The sequence below is a fragment of the Penicillium maclennaniae genome, assembly GCF_028827695.1.
Source record: "Penicillium maclennaniae strain IBT 15551 chromosome Unknown utg000004l:1.0-3007600.0:1.0-3009580.0, whole genome shotgun sequence".
Classification (NCBI taxonomy): Eukaryota; Fungi; Ascomycota; class Eurotiomycetes; order Eurotiales; family Aspergillaceae; genus Penicillium; species Penicillium maclennaniae.
This window is the reverse complement of record NW_026623216.1, coordinates 1,542,460-1,556,751: the sequence shown is the minus strand read 5'-3', so window position 1 is coordinate 1,556,751 and position 14,292 is coordinate 1,542,460. Positions and strand designations below refer to the sequence as shown.

Here is a 14,292-nt window from a genome sequence, read left to right as displayed (position 1 = left end):
CCACACAACACTGGGGAGCAGCTTGCTTGAAAAGAAACACACTTCAAGGTGACCCACTCAACCTATCTCAAAATAGTGAAATCACTGGGATAATCATGTCCATAGCTTCCATGTAAATAGTCACGTGTGTAATGCCGGGATGACGTAACGGGATTTGTTTTTCCCGCCATGGATTCTTCGATACTGCGAGCTCAACTCTAGACATTACACGATGGCATCCCGTTCACCGAGACTGGCCCGCAACCTATGCCGCCAGACGACCTCTCATTCACGAATCACACTCACACCGCCCATTTCCACAATAAAAACCCAACGGGATGCCTGCAAGTGCTGTCAAATTCGCGCCCAAGCTTCGACCCAGACACTCGCCTCACTATCTCGCGGTATCTTCACGGTTTCACCAGTCTCAGGCCGACGGTATGCGTCGATCAAGACCTCTGCAGACCCTACGAGAGATTCTGGAATAGTGGGAGTACCGGACATCACCAATTACTACACCATTTTCCCCCAGACTATTCCCGCGGGCCCTCCCCCAGCATCACCCTTTTCCATCTCCGTTTCGGATCTCCGTCGCGAGTTTCTACAGCTGCAGAACAAGATTCACCCTGACAAATACCCTCCTGGCGAAATGAAACAACACGCCGAGGCGTTATCGGCCCGCATCAATGAGGCCTACCGCACGCTCGCCGATCCACTCCAACGGGCTCAGTACCTCCTCCGAGAATGGCACGGCATTGATGTTACAGCCGAAGATGCCGCGACAAAGCACGCCCTCGATCCCGAGACACTGATGGAGGTGATGGAGGTGCAGGAGACTATTGAGGAGGTGGGCGCGACGCCGGAGGGCGCAGCCGAGATTAACGCGCTGAAAGTTGAGAACGACGGGCGTATCGGAGTGTGTGTCGGGGCACTAGCCGGGTCATTTGACAAAGGCGATATCGAGGCGGCGCGAAAGGAATGCATCCGGTTGCGCTTCTGGTATAGCGTAGGCGAGGGATTGCGTGAGTGGGAGCCCGGCAACACGGAGATTCGGCTGGTGCACGGTAGTTGATTCTGTTGAGAAAGCACTTGTATTTGGTACTATGACGTGGCATAAGGCATTTCTTGCAGGGTTTGTATATTGGACAGAAGGTCCACTGTTTCCATAGATTTAAGATATCATCCTCTGCTGTGAGGTCTATTCATTTATCCGAGTCGGTGATCTTGATCTGGACTGGTAAATGTTGCTGTGGAGAAGGAGGCGAGGGTGCATAAATACCCTTGTCCATAACATGCTCGGTACATGCGATAAGCCAAGGTTGCTTCCTACTGCCGATCATCTGCATAGATATCATCACGACAACTCGGAGATCAAAGGCTACAGCTCCGCCATCATGATGAGCAACTTGCGAAGTGGAACAAAGGTCCAATGGCCATTACCCGCAGTTGGGTTGGATGTACATTGGGCATGAACAACCCCTCTTCCCCCCCAAACCCCCCAATAGCTCCTGTCCACGGAGTACCGGAAAGGAATTCAACTGCATGCACAAGGATGAACTTGAACGGGTTCTCTGTCCTCTTCAAGCTCATCTCCTCGCACCTTTGATATTGTTTTTCCCCTGCCATCCCCCCCAATATCGTCCATATAGTCGGAGTCCCGGTCGGTCTAGTCAACGCTGGCATCTAAACACTTCTCACCCATCACAGCTGCACACGTAGCAGACTATTGGAGATCATCGGGTTCGACTGTGCCCGAGGGTCATACCCAGCACCTTAGTGCCCCCGATGGGCTGGCCTGAAGTCGTATTTAAGTATAGTCTTGGATCATTGCATTCATAGATTCTTTTTTTCTTTTCCATCATCGAGCATCAGCTCCCATGGATCTCCCCGATTATAGTAGGTGCGTGCTGACATGCCCCACCCAAGCTCGACTGAACGTTGACGAATTGCCGAACAGCATCATCCACTCACCTTCCTTTACCTTCCTCGTCGGTCCCAAGCATACCAAGTTAACAATCCAGTCGGGACTCGCTCAACATGTCTCCAAGCCGCTTCATAACTTGATGAACAACGGGCATACCCGGGAGTCGAAGCATCGCATTGCCGTTTTGGAGGATGAGGATGTTGAAACGTTCGTTGCATTCTGTGAATACGCATATACAGGAGACTATAAAGTGCCTCGTCTGCCGCCACGCGAAGACGTTCGACAAGGTGTAGTCGAGACTGCACTGAGCCCGGTGAACTCTTGGAGAGGAACATATCGCTCAGCATCAGTCTCGTCGACTATCCCACCCCCGGCTCCCTCGCCACCCGAGTCTGTCAAATCATCTGAGACGACAGCTCTAGCACTAGTACCAGCACCAGCACCGGCGCCTGCGTCTGTCAAACCCGAACCAGAGCCGACACCTGCTTTTGAGGAGGCCAGGGCTGGAGAAATAGCGGCGGAGGCAGAGGCGGTGGAACAGAAAGTTGCTGCCGAAGAAGATAAAACGAACGATGAGTCTGCCGTACCAGTCGAGAGTGAAGAGATTCCACTTGACCAAGGCCAGGATACCGATGCGACTGCTCCTGGAGAGGACGCGGTCGAGGTAATTCCAGAGCCAACAGCCGATGCCGGAGAATGGGGAACTTTAGAAGAATCACCCCCGGAGGTATCAACCAAGAAGAAGAAAGGCAAGAAGGGCAAGAAAATTGCCAAAAATAAAATGCCTGTGGAACAAGAGCCGTGGACGGAGGAGCCCGCTGCCAACTTGACGCCGCCATCTACACCCCCACCAGCCAATCCGGTCGAGGTACATGATATTCCCGAGGAGGTCCTGCCGGAGCCAAATTCAGAAGGAGAAGAAGAAGCCGCGGAAGCCGAAACAATTACCGAGCCAGAGGAGAAGGAGGTCGGGCCGGAAGCATCTGCAGATGACCTACCTGAAAAGGTAGAGACAGAGCCCGCCCCAGACGATTGGGAACAGCCTGCATATGCAGAGGATGATGGACAGGACCCGGAAGAGTCCTGGGCAAACGATGATGAAGTGGAGAAACAGAGTGAAATCCAATTCTCCAAGCCGATCATCGATATGTCCTTCGCCAAACAGCACGAGTCGTCACCTCGCACACCAGGCCTCAGCCTGTGGGACGCATTCTCTGCTCTGCAATATAACAACGAGAAGCAGAATCCACAGCCACCGGTTGACTCCAAAGCCACCGACCTTCCATACCTAACATTTCACGCCAAAGTGTACGTCTTCGCCACTCGCTACCTTATCCCGACCCTGAGCCCAACTGTGCCTTGGAAAGTTACATCGGAATCTTCTGCAGCTCTCTGTTGCAGACACAGAAAGCCTGGATCCATTTTCAGGCCAGAATCTAGGCGGCTTGGCCGCGTCTCAAGCGCCGATAATCCTTGATCTGCTGCGTTACGTCTACACCAAAACCACCCGACTTGAACCGATCAACCCCACTTCAGCAACCCAGCTTCGAGAGAACGAGTTGCGACGACTGGTGGTGCACTATGCGGCCTGCAAAGTGAAAGATCTGGCGCAATACCACTCGCCCGGAGATAGTGAAGCGGCAACGCCCACGCTCCGGCCCGTGGATAAGGGTGGAGCGAGCCAAGCACTCTGCACCGACTAGTCTCCGGGCCCTGCTGGACGTGACGCCGGAGCTGGCTTCTGATCTTGTCTATCGCATGATGTGATCGAGGCGGAATGTGTGATTGGGGTATCGAAGTTGAATGCCGAGAAGAGGTCTTGCACACCTCTGTTTCGCCTTTAGATGCTGCACAGATCTCTTGCCGAACCGAGCTTCTTGGTTGAATTGCCCCCCTCCCCTGTGACATTAGATTCTATTTCCTTTTTGCGATGCATAATCAGTTTCACTCTTACGGAATAAGGAGTCTTGGCTGCGTCTTTGCACTTTTTGTTAGTCCCAGTTGTACCCCAGCAGAAAGAGAGTCAAGTAATCAACATCGACAGGAATGAACCTTGAATCATGACGTTTTTAGACTAATTTGGGAAGTAAATGCACTGCAGTATGTCTTGCAAATTCTACTGCATAGTGGGACTTTGGGACAACACAGCGGCGTGGTACAATGATGGCTGGGCATCTCGGCAGGATGATGTCGAGGGCGCGAAAAATAAGCATGAAAATCCAGCAACACATCCTAGGGTCCGGTTCGACAGTCAGTATTCGGTTCCGATCTTGGCGGCGTCTCATCACTTCAATAGCGTTGGATTTGGGGGCTGTGTTCCGATAAATGAGACTAGGACATGCTAACGTTCGAGATTTGATAGATCCAGATCCAGCGACTTGGCACCGCAGATCTTCGCCATGACCTCTAGATCTTCTCTGTTAGCTTTCTCCTCCCCCTTTCTCCCCCCGGCTTATCTTTCATCTCTTCTGCTTTTATCTCCTTCACTGCCACTGGAAAGCTTGGCAGCGGCCCGCTGTTTCGACGCGAGGTCGATCATCGTTCTTGGCGCACACGTTGCACTGCGCCATCTCGGGGCCTTTCACACCTCCTATCGGACAGCTTCGGGCAGGACAGTGCATGTTACTCGGCCCGAGCAACGGGATTTTACATGAATCTCGTCATCTGGGTAACAACCGGTTCCTTGGAATGGCTTGGTCACATCTTACACTCGACGGCGCAGATGTGCCGTGCACAGAGTTCCGAAGATGCAGGATATCGACTGCAGAGGAAGCAATGTACTTCTTGGCGCTGGTGAACGCTTTTCCGCCCAGGCATCGTCGTTGTCTTTATACCGATTTCCTGCCCAGACCTCGGTGGATCGCACCCCTGCGCCACTTGATGGACTGCCATCTGGGTTGCCCCCCTGGACACGAAAACGCCGAGCCCGACGGGTCGAACCGATCTATCCTTGATTTCTTGGTTCGCGGCCCTCGATGGGTCCTGATAACTGTGGTGACGCTGGTAGGTTCAAACTGACGGATGAGAACTTCAGGAGGCCCCGCGCTGTGATGAGAAGGTTACGCGGACGTCTTGGTATTCTCTTGGCTCGACGAACCCCCGTCACAGAGTTTGACGACGATCAGGTTCAATCAATGGCAAATGCTGTCCCATGTGGTTTGCCTCTCGCAGGCGAAATGACCTTCATATAGACCCTCCTCTCCCCGGAGGTGGTATGGACTTTAATCCATTCATATCATAATAAGTCATACTTCAATTGACATTGTTCCGAATTGATTACCTTTCTGTCTGCATTTGGAAGCTAAAGGACGTCTGAAAGTCCCCTCAGTCCTGCTTGATATTCTATTAGTCCCTTTTTGAATCGGTATTTCCATACAACTGTTCCATACTTCATCATGTCCAACCCGACTTTGCTATATCCCGAAAGCTATGAGCTTCCTCCGCACTCCTCCCGCTCCTCAACATCCGATACACCAATCTTCGATGCGAAAATGCCCGAGAAACAGGCGAACGTTCACTTGGGCTTTGGCCAACGGCTTCGCCATTTCACCTGGGCCTGGTATACATTGACGATGAGCACCGGTGGTCTCGCCCTGTTGATAGCCAGCCAACCCAATCGATTCAACGGTCTGGATCAAATAGGCCTTGCCGTCTACATCATCAATCTCCTCATGTTCGCTCTGGTCTGTTCTATGATGGCAGCCCGCTTCATCATTCACGGCGGACTACTCATGCAATCACTTACCCACGATCGCGAAGGTCTGTTCTTCCCGACATTCTGGCTCTCAATAGCTACAATGATCACCGGCCTAGAGCGGTACTTCGGCGATAACCCAGCTCCCGCCTTTTCGAAAACCCTCGAAGTGCTCTTCTGGATCTATTGCGCGTGCACGTTTGCCGTTGCCGTGTTCCAATACTCCTACGTCTTCTCCTCAGTCCACTACCGCCTGCAAACAATGATGCCCTCTTGGATCCTCCCCGCCTTTCCAATCATGCTCAGCGGTACTATCGCCTCTGTCATCGCTGAGCGCCAACCCGACCGTTCTGCCATTCCCATCGTCACAGCTGGAATGACCTTCCAAGGCCTAGGCTTCTGCATCAGCTTCATGATGTACTCTCACTATATCGGCCGGCTCATGGAATCCGGCCTACCCAACCGCGAACACCGTCCCGGAATGTTCATCTGCGTTGGCCCACCTGCTTTCACAGCCCTAGCCCTCATCGGCATGGCACAGGGCCTGCCCGCTACATTCAGCGTAATGGGGAGTGAAGATACCGAAGCCGACGGCCGCATGATCGAGATCTTGGCACTTGTCGCCGGGGCTTTCTTGTGGGCACTGAGCTTTTGGTTCTTTTGTATTGCACTGCTTGCGGTTATCCGATCGCCGCCTACTGCTTTCCATCTTAGTTGGTGGGCCATGGTGTTTCCCAACACGGGCTTTACACTTGCGACTATCACATTGGGAAAGTCGTTTGAGAGCAAGGCTATCAATGGTGTTGGGTCGGGGTTGTCGATTTGTGTTATTGCGATGTGGTTGTTCGTATTCGTCAACCATGTTCGGGCTGTCAATCGTCAGGATATTATGTATCCGGGCAAGGATGAAGATGTTTCGGAGTGATGGAGGACGGACTTGTCCTGGTGTCCATCGATATTTTTCCTTTTCGCCAGCCCTGTTTGCCCTGTCATTTGGCTTCACCGTCACTGTAGTTTCCTTGCTTTTTCAGCCTGATCGTCTTCCATGGCTTCTTCCTTCTAGCCCCTCTTTTTTTCTCCCCCCTTTTTTTTCCCCCTTTTGCCCGCGATGGGTATATATCGGCATGTCTTGAGCGTTGGAGCATTTGCGGGCTTTTCTTTTCTACTTTAGACTTTCATTATGGTCAGATACCAGCGTCAGAAATGAAAGACTTCATCCCATTAGATTGGTTTCGGCCAATGTCACATGCCCTAGGTGGACCTTGGTTGGTTCAAAGTCATAGGCTTAAGAGTTTCAGGAATTCGCCAGCTTCGAGCTACAGAGAGCAGAATGAGAAGTCAAGAATGGAAATTCTAAAAAGAAATCATAATTTTTTGTTCTCGAATACATATACAGATAAGCCAGATGAGATATCGGGGTATCATGATATTTTAGACCAAGAGTGGCCAGATGCGGCCCCTGCGTAAGGCCGCACCGTCTCGAGGCAAGCAGTCCCCGTATGTGCTGCGCATGCCGTGGCTCTGAAATTGTCAAGCCCGGAGACTGTCGCCTGCAGTGATAGGCCGAGCATTTGACGAACTACCCCCATGCGACTGAGGAGTCGTCCATGAGCAAACTTCCGTCTCACGAGTCATTAATATTTCAGGCCAGGTCATAGCTAAATAATAAATCATTTGCATCATGATAGGATCCAATTCTGTAAGAACTTCGGGGATAGGCCCATTAAGCTTGGGAAAGACCCACAGACAGGACCCTGTGGAGTGGAGAGCTCTAACAGCCACCAAGAAATCAAGTCTAAGTGGACTCCCGATGCAAAACGTCGCGAATTTCCAATGCCGATATAAAACTGAGCTCAATAATGCATAAACTTTGTAATATCATAAAAATGTAAAATGCAGAGCCAATGACTTTCCCTTTTTGAACGATTAAGATCATTGTTTTTATATCAGTAAAAGGCCGACGAGTAGACAACTTGCATCATTAGGTATTCAATCGGGTACTGATCAAAAATATCCGGGATAAGCTCAAGCCAATCCGGTTTCATTTGACAATACAAGGTTGGATATTCGGGGTACCAGCCTGACAAATTCCAGTCGATCAAAAGATTGCTAGCGCCTTAAGCGTTGAATCGGATGGCCGTAGAAGCGGGTGAGACGCCGTAAAGTCTTCAATTAATTGACAGAGTACTTGGGCTTGGGATCTCACACAAGTGTAAGTATCAATTAAGCCTGCTGAAAGGCAGACGATCATGGTAAGACCATTCATGAATGATGGATAGGATTGATACAATGACGTGAGGCTGTAGAGCTGGGCACGGAAGACAGTTCAGAACATTAATACGGCAGTCATGACTTGACGCTTCGAAGGCATCTACAGTCATTTCAAGGGACATTTCAAGGACATGCAGAACAACAGGAGGCCTCAAAAAAGCCAAGTATAGATGCCGAGAAAGGAGAGAAGCACTGAAGAAAAAAAATATATATTCTCAAGGGGGCGGTATTTATGAAATCAAGGCTGTACAATAAACATGAGGGCTCAGGGAGAGGGCCTAAGGAGAGAACCCAGGTATATGAATATCCAGGTCTGTCTGGATGTCTTCCAGTGTATTTTCAAATCTCCGTCCAAATACCAATCAATGAATATTGTTGAAAATATGTTGCGCGACGAGATGAAGATCCGAGGAAAAAGGGTACGAACAGCTTACGCTGTCTTCAGCATGCTGGAAGAGACTCGACAGCTGATCAAAGCCAGAGTCACAGTCCTCACAGTAGAACCTCCGGTCGTCCTTTATGAAGTCGTACAAGTAGTTCTGTTCGTGAAACGAAAAAGCCAGTGCATTGACTTTCCGGATAGAACTGCATCGACTTCGCTCAAGATGCAAAAGAACAAATGACCACCTAGCAAAGCGTCTATCGCAGACTGGACAATGCAGATATTTGTCTTCATGAGCTTTCATGTGCTATATGATCCAGGCGGATTAGTCAGGGGTACTCTGAGGCGGTGGGGCCCAACTGACTTGACTGAGATTATTCTGATTATCAAAGGTACGCAGGCATTCTTCGCAAGCAAAATGCCGAGATACAAGGTGATCCTGGAGGTCAAAACTGGTACTGAAGATAAGATTGCACGTTCCCGTTCGACAGGGGAAGTGGACATCTTGGGAGTGCTGATCTAGCTGTGCACGAGAAGCAAATTCCGGGCGGTGGTCACAGAGAGAACAGATCACATGGGATCCAGATTGTTGTATATGCTTCTGCTTCGCTTCCTCGGTCAGGAAGACACGCTCGCACCTTTCACACCATGCATGGGCGCGGGTCGAGCGACAATGGGCTAGGATGGCCGACTTGGACTTGAACCATCGGGAACATACTCGGCAGAGATAGTTGTCATGGTCGCAAACCCCGACGTAGCGCCCAAACACGGCCCTCATGGTGGTCGATGCCCTGTGGATAACAGAGGTTATCGGCAGAAAACGGGCGGTGACCGTATGTGACGAGCCAAAGGTAGATGGAACATGGAACCGTGGAACCGTGGAACCGTGGAACCGTGGAATCAAGGAACATGGAACATGGACTGTTCAGGCACACGGTGTCGGGACAGAAGATACCATGGGTGTTTTACATGGTTATTACGTGTGTTACGGCCCACTTTAGATACTGCCCACTCGGGCGGTGAAGAGTCCGGAGAAATATGCCTAATAGCACTTAGTCTGATAATCATCTTTACCAGTTTCAAGCCTTATAATATAACTTATTTATAGACCACTTTCAACCCTTCTAAACAGGACGGTAAAGCTGTTGACAGTCTTTCCTTGGCGTCAACGGGCATTGTGAGATTAAGGAACCGTAACTGTTGGGCTGAGACTGAAAATCGTACATCACGCTTCGCTCAACGACACTTTGATGTGTCCAGAGCACCGATCCGCACATTTGAACCGGTCAAGACACCCTCCGTATCTTCTCCAGCTGCTGAATGTCATATGGATGTTCCACGCACTGTAAATTTGCCATTGGGGCTCAACGCCACTCGATCTCATATTCAAGGTCTTCAAGGATGTACTGCGTCAGAGACGTGAGATCATCGTCCTCGCCGGTGGGCCGTAGCAGATAGAAACAATCATTGGCATCTTCGACATGTTGAAAGAGACTAGACACCCGGCGGAAATTGCTTTCACAATTCTCACAGGGGAACGAATGCTCAGGCAAGTCATTGACATGACGGCCAAATCGGTCCCTTCCGATCCCGTCTATGAGATCCTCGATTCGATTGACTGAAAAGCCGCTCCGTTCAATATGCAGCAGGAGGTATGAGAAGCGGGTGAAGAGCTTTTCACAGGCTGGGCATTTGATATCTTTGTCCTCGTGAACCTTCATGTGCTGTAGTGGTGTGGTAAGTGTTAGTCGCTTGCTCGCCCCAGAGAATCAAATAGGATTGTAGTTCTTACATAAACAAGGCTGTGTTCAATTTCAAAAGATCGGGTACTGATCTCGCAGCCAACGTGTTCGTAGAAGACGGGATGGTGGAGACAACTCAGTGTAGAGCAAACAGTATCGCATCTGTCGCACATACAGTGGGCAAGAAGCTGGTGCTGCCTCAGGCTCGGGTAATTGGTGAAGTCTTGGTCACAAATGGTGCAGAAGTTATGGACGGATGAGAATTGGAGGTGGGCCAGCCCGGAAGCCTCAGTCACAAAGACGCGTTCGCATCTCTCACACCACTCGTGATTCCCCGTGTTGCGGCAGTGGGCATAGATGGCTGGTGCGGAGTTGAATTGTCTATCGCAAATCTCACAGATGTAGATGCCATCATGTCCAAGCCGCACGTAGCGGCCGAAAATGCGCGACATGATGAACAAGTGCCTTGTAGACCAAGACTTGACACTCGATGGAATTTTGATATCGCGGCAAACTGGTGGGAAAGGCCAGAGTGAAGACAAGGACAAGGACAAGACGGGGAAGAGAAATACAAAGAATGGGGAATGATTGAAATATGGCAGGAAGCCCCCGTTGCCCTGGATGCTTCATCGTCTTGGGAAATTGACTTGTCCGACTCGCGACACGGCCATAAGCGGCGTAAAGACTCGAGAAATCAATGTCTCGAATTTACTTGGTACTTGTATCGACCAAATACGATCTATATTCCTACCATAATGAACTAGTAGCCCTGGAATCCTTTGAGCCTCGAAATCATCATGTCTGTAGACTTTAACAACCCTGACACACGAGAAATTCTCGACATATCGGAACAAGCTGTCATTTCCTGCATCCCTGGTGTATCCAACGAGGTATATGGAATGCGATACTAGAAAGGACCACAGGAATATTTTGTGAAAATTTCGGCGAAACGTCTAGGAAGGGCTCTGGATGGAATGAATCAACAATATATGGGGGATATCTAGGATCATCTTCTCGATAGGCCTGTAGGGGGTTGTGGTGGTGCGTTAGATTCAGTCTACCCTCGATGGCTCTACAGACGCCCCGATGGTGCAAATATTTCTAACCCGACTCAGTCTCTGTGCTGTACAACGGCGACAAAAATAGCAAACTATGGAGCTTCGATCAAGATCTAGATTCCAGTCGGGACTGGCAAATCATGTGGGCGGGGAAATCAAATGAGGGGTCTCGCTGATTTAGCCGAATGCGCCGAGTTCAAGTAGCTCCTCTCCAATCGAAGTACTGACGAGTACAGATAAGCAACTTCTAATGCAAAGTATACCTGCAGCAGCTCAGACAGAGAGAGAGAGAGAGAGTTGCAGGACATGAAAGCCACATGTTCGAGCTAGGGGTCTATTCATAGAACCCACGCGGCCCCCCACCTTCATCATGACGTCTGAGCTAGACTACCTTAAGTAGGTTGGAAGTCTTGAGTGCACTTATCTGTAATTAACTCATGTCAGCGCGTTAGATTGTTGGATTGTACATTTCACTAAATAGGCAAATAAACACCATCAGCAACCCGAAGAGACCGAAACACCTGGAGACAAGCTCTTTCCCTGACGATACAGCAGGGGCACAACGTGGATTTCTTATTCTCTCTTCCATTAATAGCCCATTGAAGACCTTTCTAGGTTCGTGAAAGCCTCATGTTCAGGCCACGTTGATAAGTCATCCACCTACCATTAGCCGACCACCGTAGGGCAGAATACCTAGCCACTCACTGCTATTCTTAGAATCTGACACCGATTTTCAGCCTTAAGACTCACCCTATTTACGACTACCAATAAGCTACCGTTCCTGTAAATTAGTTGTCCCAGTGCCTTGGTCAACTAACGAACATCTGATTACTCAGAGAGTACGCCACGGCCCAGCAGAAACCGTTAGAAGCATGTTTCAACTTCAAACCCGCAAAGAGGCGTGCTTCATCAGCTGAGAATGGCCCCCAATTTGACTAGGATGTATAGTGTCACCAAAGGCACGGTAGTATTTCTATACTATCATGCCATCACGCTATCACCTACCAAGCTAGCGAGGCGTGCCGGGTTCAGGCGGAGTCGCGTAGTTGGCTATCCTTGGCATGCTATAACGGTGCTAAGACGTAGATGCCGCGATATGAGTCGGCCCTGAGTCAGACAGGTGGGCGCCCGAATCGTTGGTCGGGGAATTTCGTCTAGAAGTTGACTCGAACAGAGAAAGTTGAGGAAGTTTCTGGGGTGTCTGGATGATTAGCGACCACGGCGACCTGCGCATCATGGCATACACCCGTTTCGGGGTGGGGGGGGGGCTGATATAAATATCCAAGGTTTGGTCCGCGTTCATGAATAACAGCTCGTCAAGCCTCACGTCTCACAGTATAATACATTGTTGGATATCTGATATACACCTCTTGCTCCACCGAAATATTGGAAGCATCTCTCGCTCTCGCTAATCATACAAATCTCTCACAATGGGTCGTGGAGGTTATAATTCCCCTGCCAGCAAGCCAGAAGAAACAACCAAACCCTCCAACTGAATCCCTCTAAGTTCGCTGCCTCATGCATGCAGGCCGGGACGGAAAGTAATGGACCGCAACACTCTCCACTCCAAGGAACTTCTCGGGAATGACCAACATAGGCGCCTGTTTCAAGTCGATCATCCTAACCACAGTACGTGGATAACGTCAAAATCGATGGAACCATTTGTGGTTCACTTTCCCACACAGAATCTATACAAATATACGTCAACTTGCTATCCATGCAGCCGCAGCAGAAGGAAAAGACCACTTACTTCTCAAAGACAACACCCAACACATCTTCGACATCTCCACTCTCGCCCTTGCCAGTAATTTTGGCTAGCATATCTGCTGCAAAGCGCAGGTGCTCAGCGGCCGTGACGATATCGATCTCACCGTCAATGGAGGCGAACTTGCTCTCGCTCTCGCTCTCGGAGGGGTTAGACTGGGCGAGGAAGTCGTCGAGATGATGGAGGCATTTTTGTAAATTCGAGCTTTGCCGATGTGTGACACCCAATGAATCTTCCCAATACGATGTATCATATGAGCCTCCTCCATCCATGCCTAGTGGCGATGCGATATACTCGAATGTTGAGATGAGCCCGCGTAGGAATGCTTGTAAAATGGCCTGGGTCAGTCTCAGAGGACAACGGTCCGCGTTCCGCTTCATCGCAGGAGATGGCGAAGATTCGTTCTGTTGGAACAGCAGGGAAGACGTCGCGGATAGAATGAGTGAGAGCCGGAAGTTCGTGTTTCTCGGAGGAGAGCTTGTCGCACTTGTTGATAGCAATCACCAGACATTTGTCTGCCTTAACACAGTCGTTGACCGCATCTAGAACCTCGGGTTCCACGAAAAGCCGAACACCCTGTGTCGTCTCTTCTAATGAGAGAACCACAACGACGACATCCGACTCCAAAGCTCTCGCTCTCGCCCTCCGAATGCCCTCCTTCTCAACAGCCCCCACGATCGACCCAGACTTTGTCCCAGCTTCCGCACGGATTCCAGCCATATCACCAAGCTTACAGTACCATCCGCCCAAATCAATCCCAACATCAACAATATCCCTCGTCGTGCCCTCCTCAGTACTCACAATAGCCGCTTCCTTCCCAACAATGCGATTAAGAAGAGAACTTTTCCCAGCATTAGGCGCCCCAAAAGCGCAACCTTGATGCCATTCCTCAGTAATTCGCCCCTAGAAGCATTTTGAATATGAATTCCAATCTGCACCTGCAGGTCGCGCACCTGCCCCGCAACAGAAGAGACCAGCTCCTCAGTTGACTCGTCAAAGTGCTGATCCTCCGAGAAATCGATCAACGCTTCTAGCTCACCCCTCGCATACAGTAGCTGCTGCCTCCAGAGCTCGTAGCGATTCAGCAAAGCATCGCTTGCACCACGTACCGCCAATCGACGCTGCTGCTCGGTGTCAGCGGATAATGTATCCCCGAGAGCTTCGATCTGGGGAAGACCGAGTCGATCATTCATAAATGCACGGCGCGTGAACTCGCCCGGTTCGGCGTATCGAACAACCGTATCTGGGTGGTTTGTGCTTGCGATGCCTGCAAGAACGGCCTTGACGATTGCCGGCCCACCGTGAATATGAAGCTCTAGGACATCTTCGCCTGTGACGGTCTTCGGGCCGGGGAAATAGAGGACGAGGGCGCCGGCGTCTCAGGACGCTATTTGCGGAGGCTGCTTGTGCTGGATCATAGAGGGTGCGCAGGGCGGCAAAGCGAGGCTTTGGGAGGGAAGAGTTAGGACAGAGTGCT

At 50.5% G+C, this 14,292-nt stretch overlaps 5 protein-coding genes across 5 annotated transcripts; 3 read left to right on the top strand and 2 right to left on the bottom strand.

The window, feature by feature from the left end:
* Positions 1-211: 211 nt before the first annotated feature.
* Positions 212-1,051, top strand: N7477_004764 (J-type chaperone JAC1; the record flags this gene model as incomplete). The annotated part of the gene is made up of 1 exon (XM_056966427.1): positions 212-1,051. One exon carries the CDS (start codon positions 212-214, stop codon positions 1,049-1,051), a length of 840 nt encoding a protein of 279 aa, XP_056823208.1.
* An 805-nt stretch (positions 1,052-1,856) lies between these two features.
* N7477_004763 (uncharacterized protein) lies at positions 1,857-3,606 on the top strand (the record flags this gene model as incomplete). Its single annotated transcript, XM_056966426.1, has 3 exons — positions 1,857-1,875; positions 1,906-3,257; positions 3,292-3,606. 3 exons carry the CDS (start codon positions 1,857-1,859, stop codon positions 3,604-3,606), a joined length of 1,686 nt encoding a protein of 561 aa, XP_056823207.1.
* Positions 3,607-5,298: 1,692 nt separating this feature from the next.
* On the top strand, positions 5,299-6,522 carry N7477_004762 (tellurite-resistance/dicarboxylate transporter family protein; the record flags this gene model as incomplete). The annotated part of the gene is made up of 1 exon (XM_056966425.1): positions 5,299-6,522. One exon carries the CDS (start codon positions 5,299-5,301, stop codon positions 6,520-6,522), a length of 1,224 nt encoding a protein of 407 aa, XP_056823206.1.
* Positions 6,523-9,614: 3,092 nt separating this feature from the next.
* Positions 9,615-10,444, bottom strand: N7477_004761 (uncharacterized protein; the record flags this gene model as incomplete). Its single annotated transcript, XM_056966424.1, has 2 exons — positions 9,615-9,934; positions 10,168-10,444. The coding sequence occupies 2 exons, from the start codon at positions 10,442-10,444 to the stop codon at positions 9,615-9,617; spliced, it is 597 nt and encodes a 198-aa protein (XP_056823205.1).
* A 2,352-nt stretch (positions 10,445-12,796) lies between these two features.
* Positions 12,797-14,008, bottom strand: N7477_004760 (tRNA modification GTPase MnmE; the record flags this gene model as incomplete). Its single annotated transcript, XM_056966423.1, has 3 exons — positions 12,797-12,955; positions 13,110-13,690; positions 13,855-14,008. The coding sequence occupies 3 exons, from the start codon at positions 14,006-14,008 to the stop codon at positions 12,797-12,799; spliced, it is 894 nt and encodes a 297-aa protein (XP_056823204.1).
* Positions 14,009-14,292: the final 284 nt, after the last annotated feature.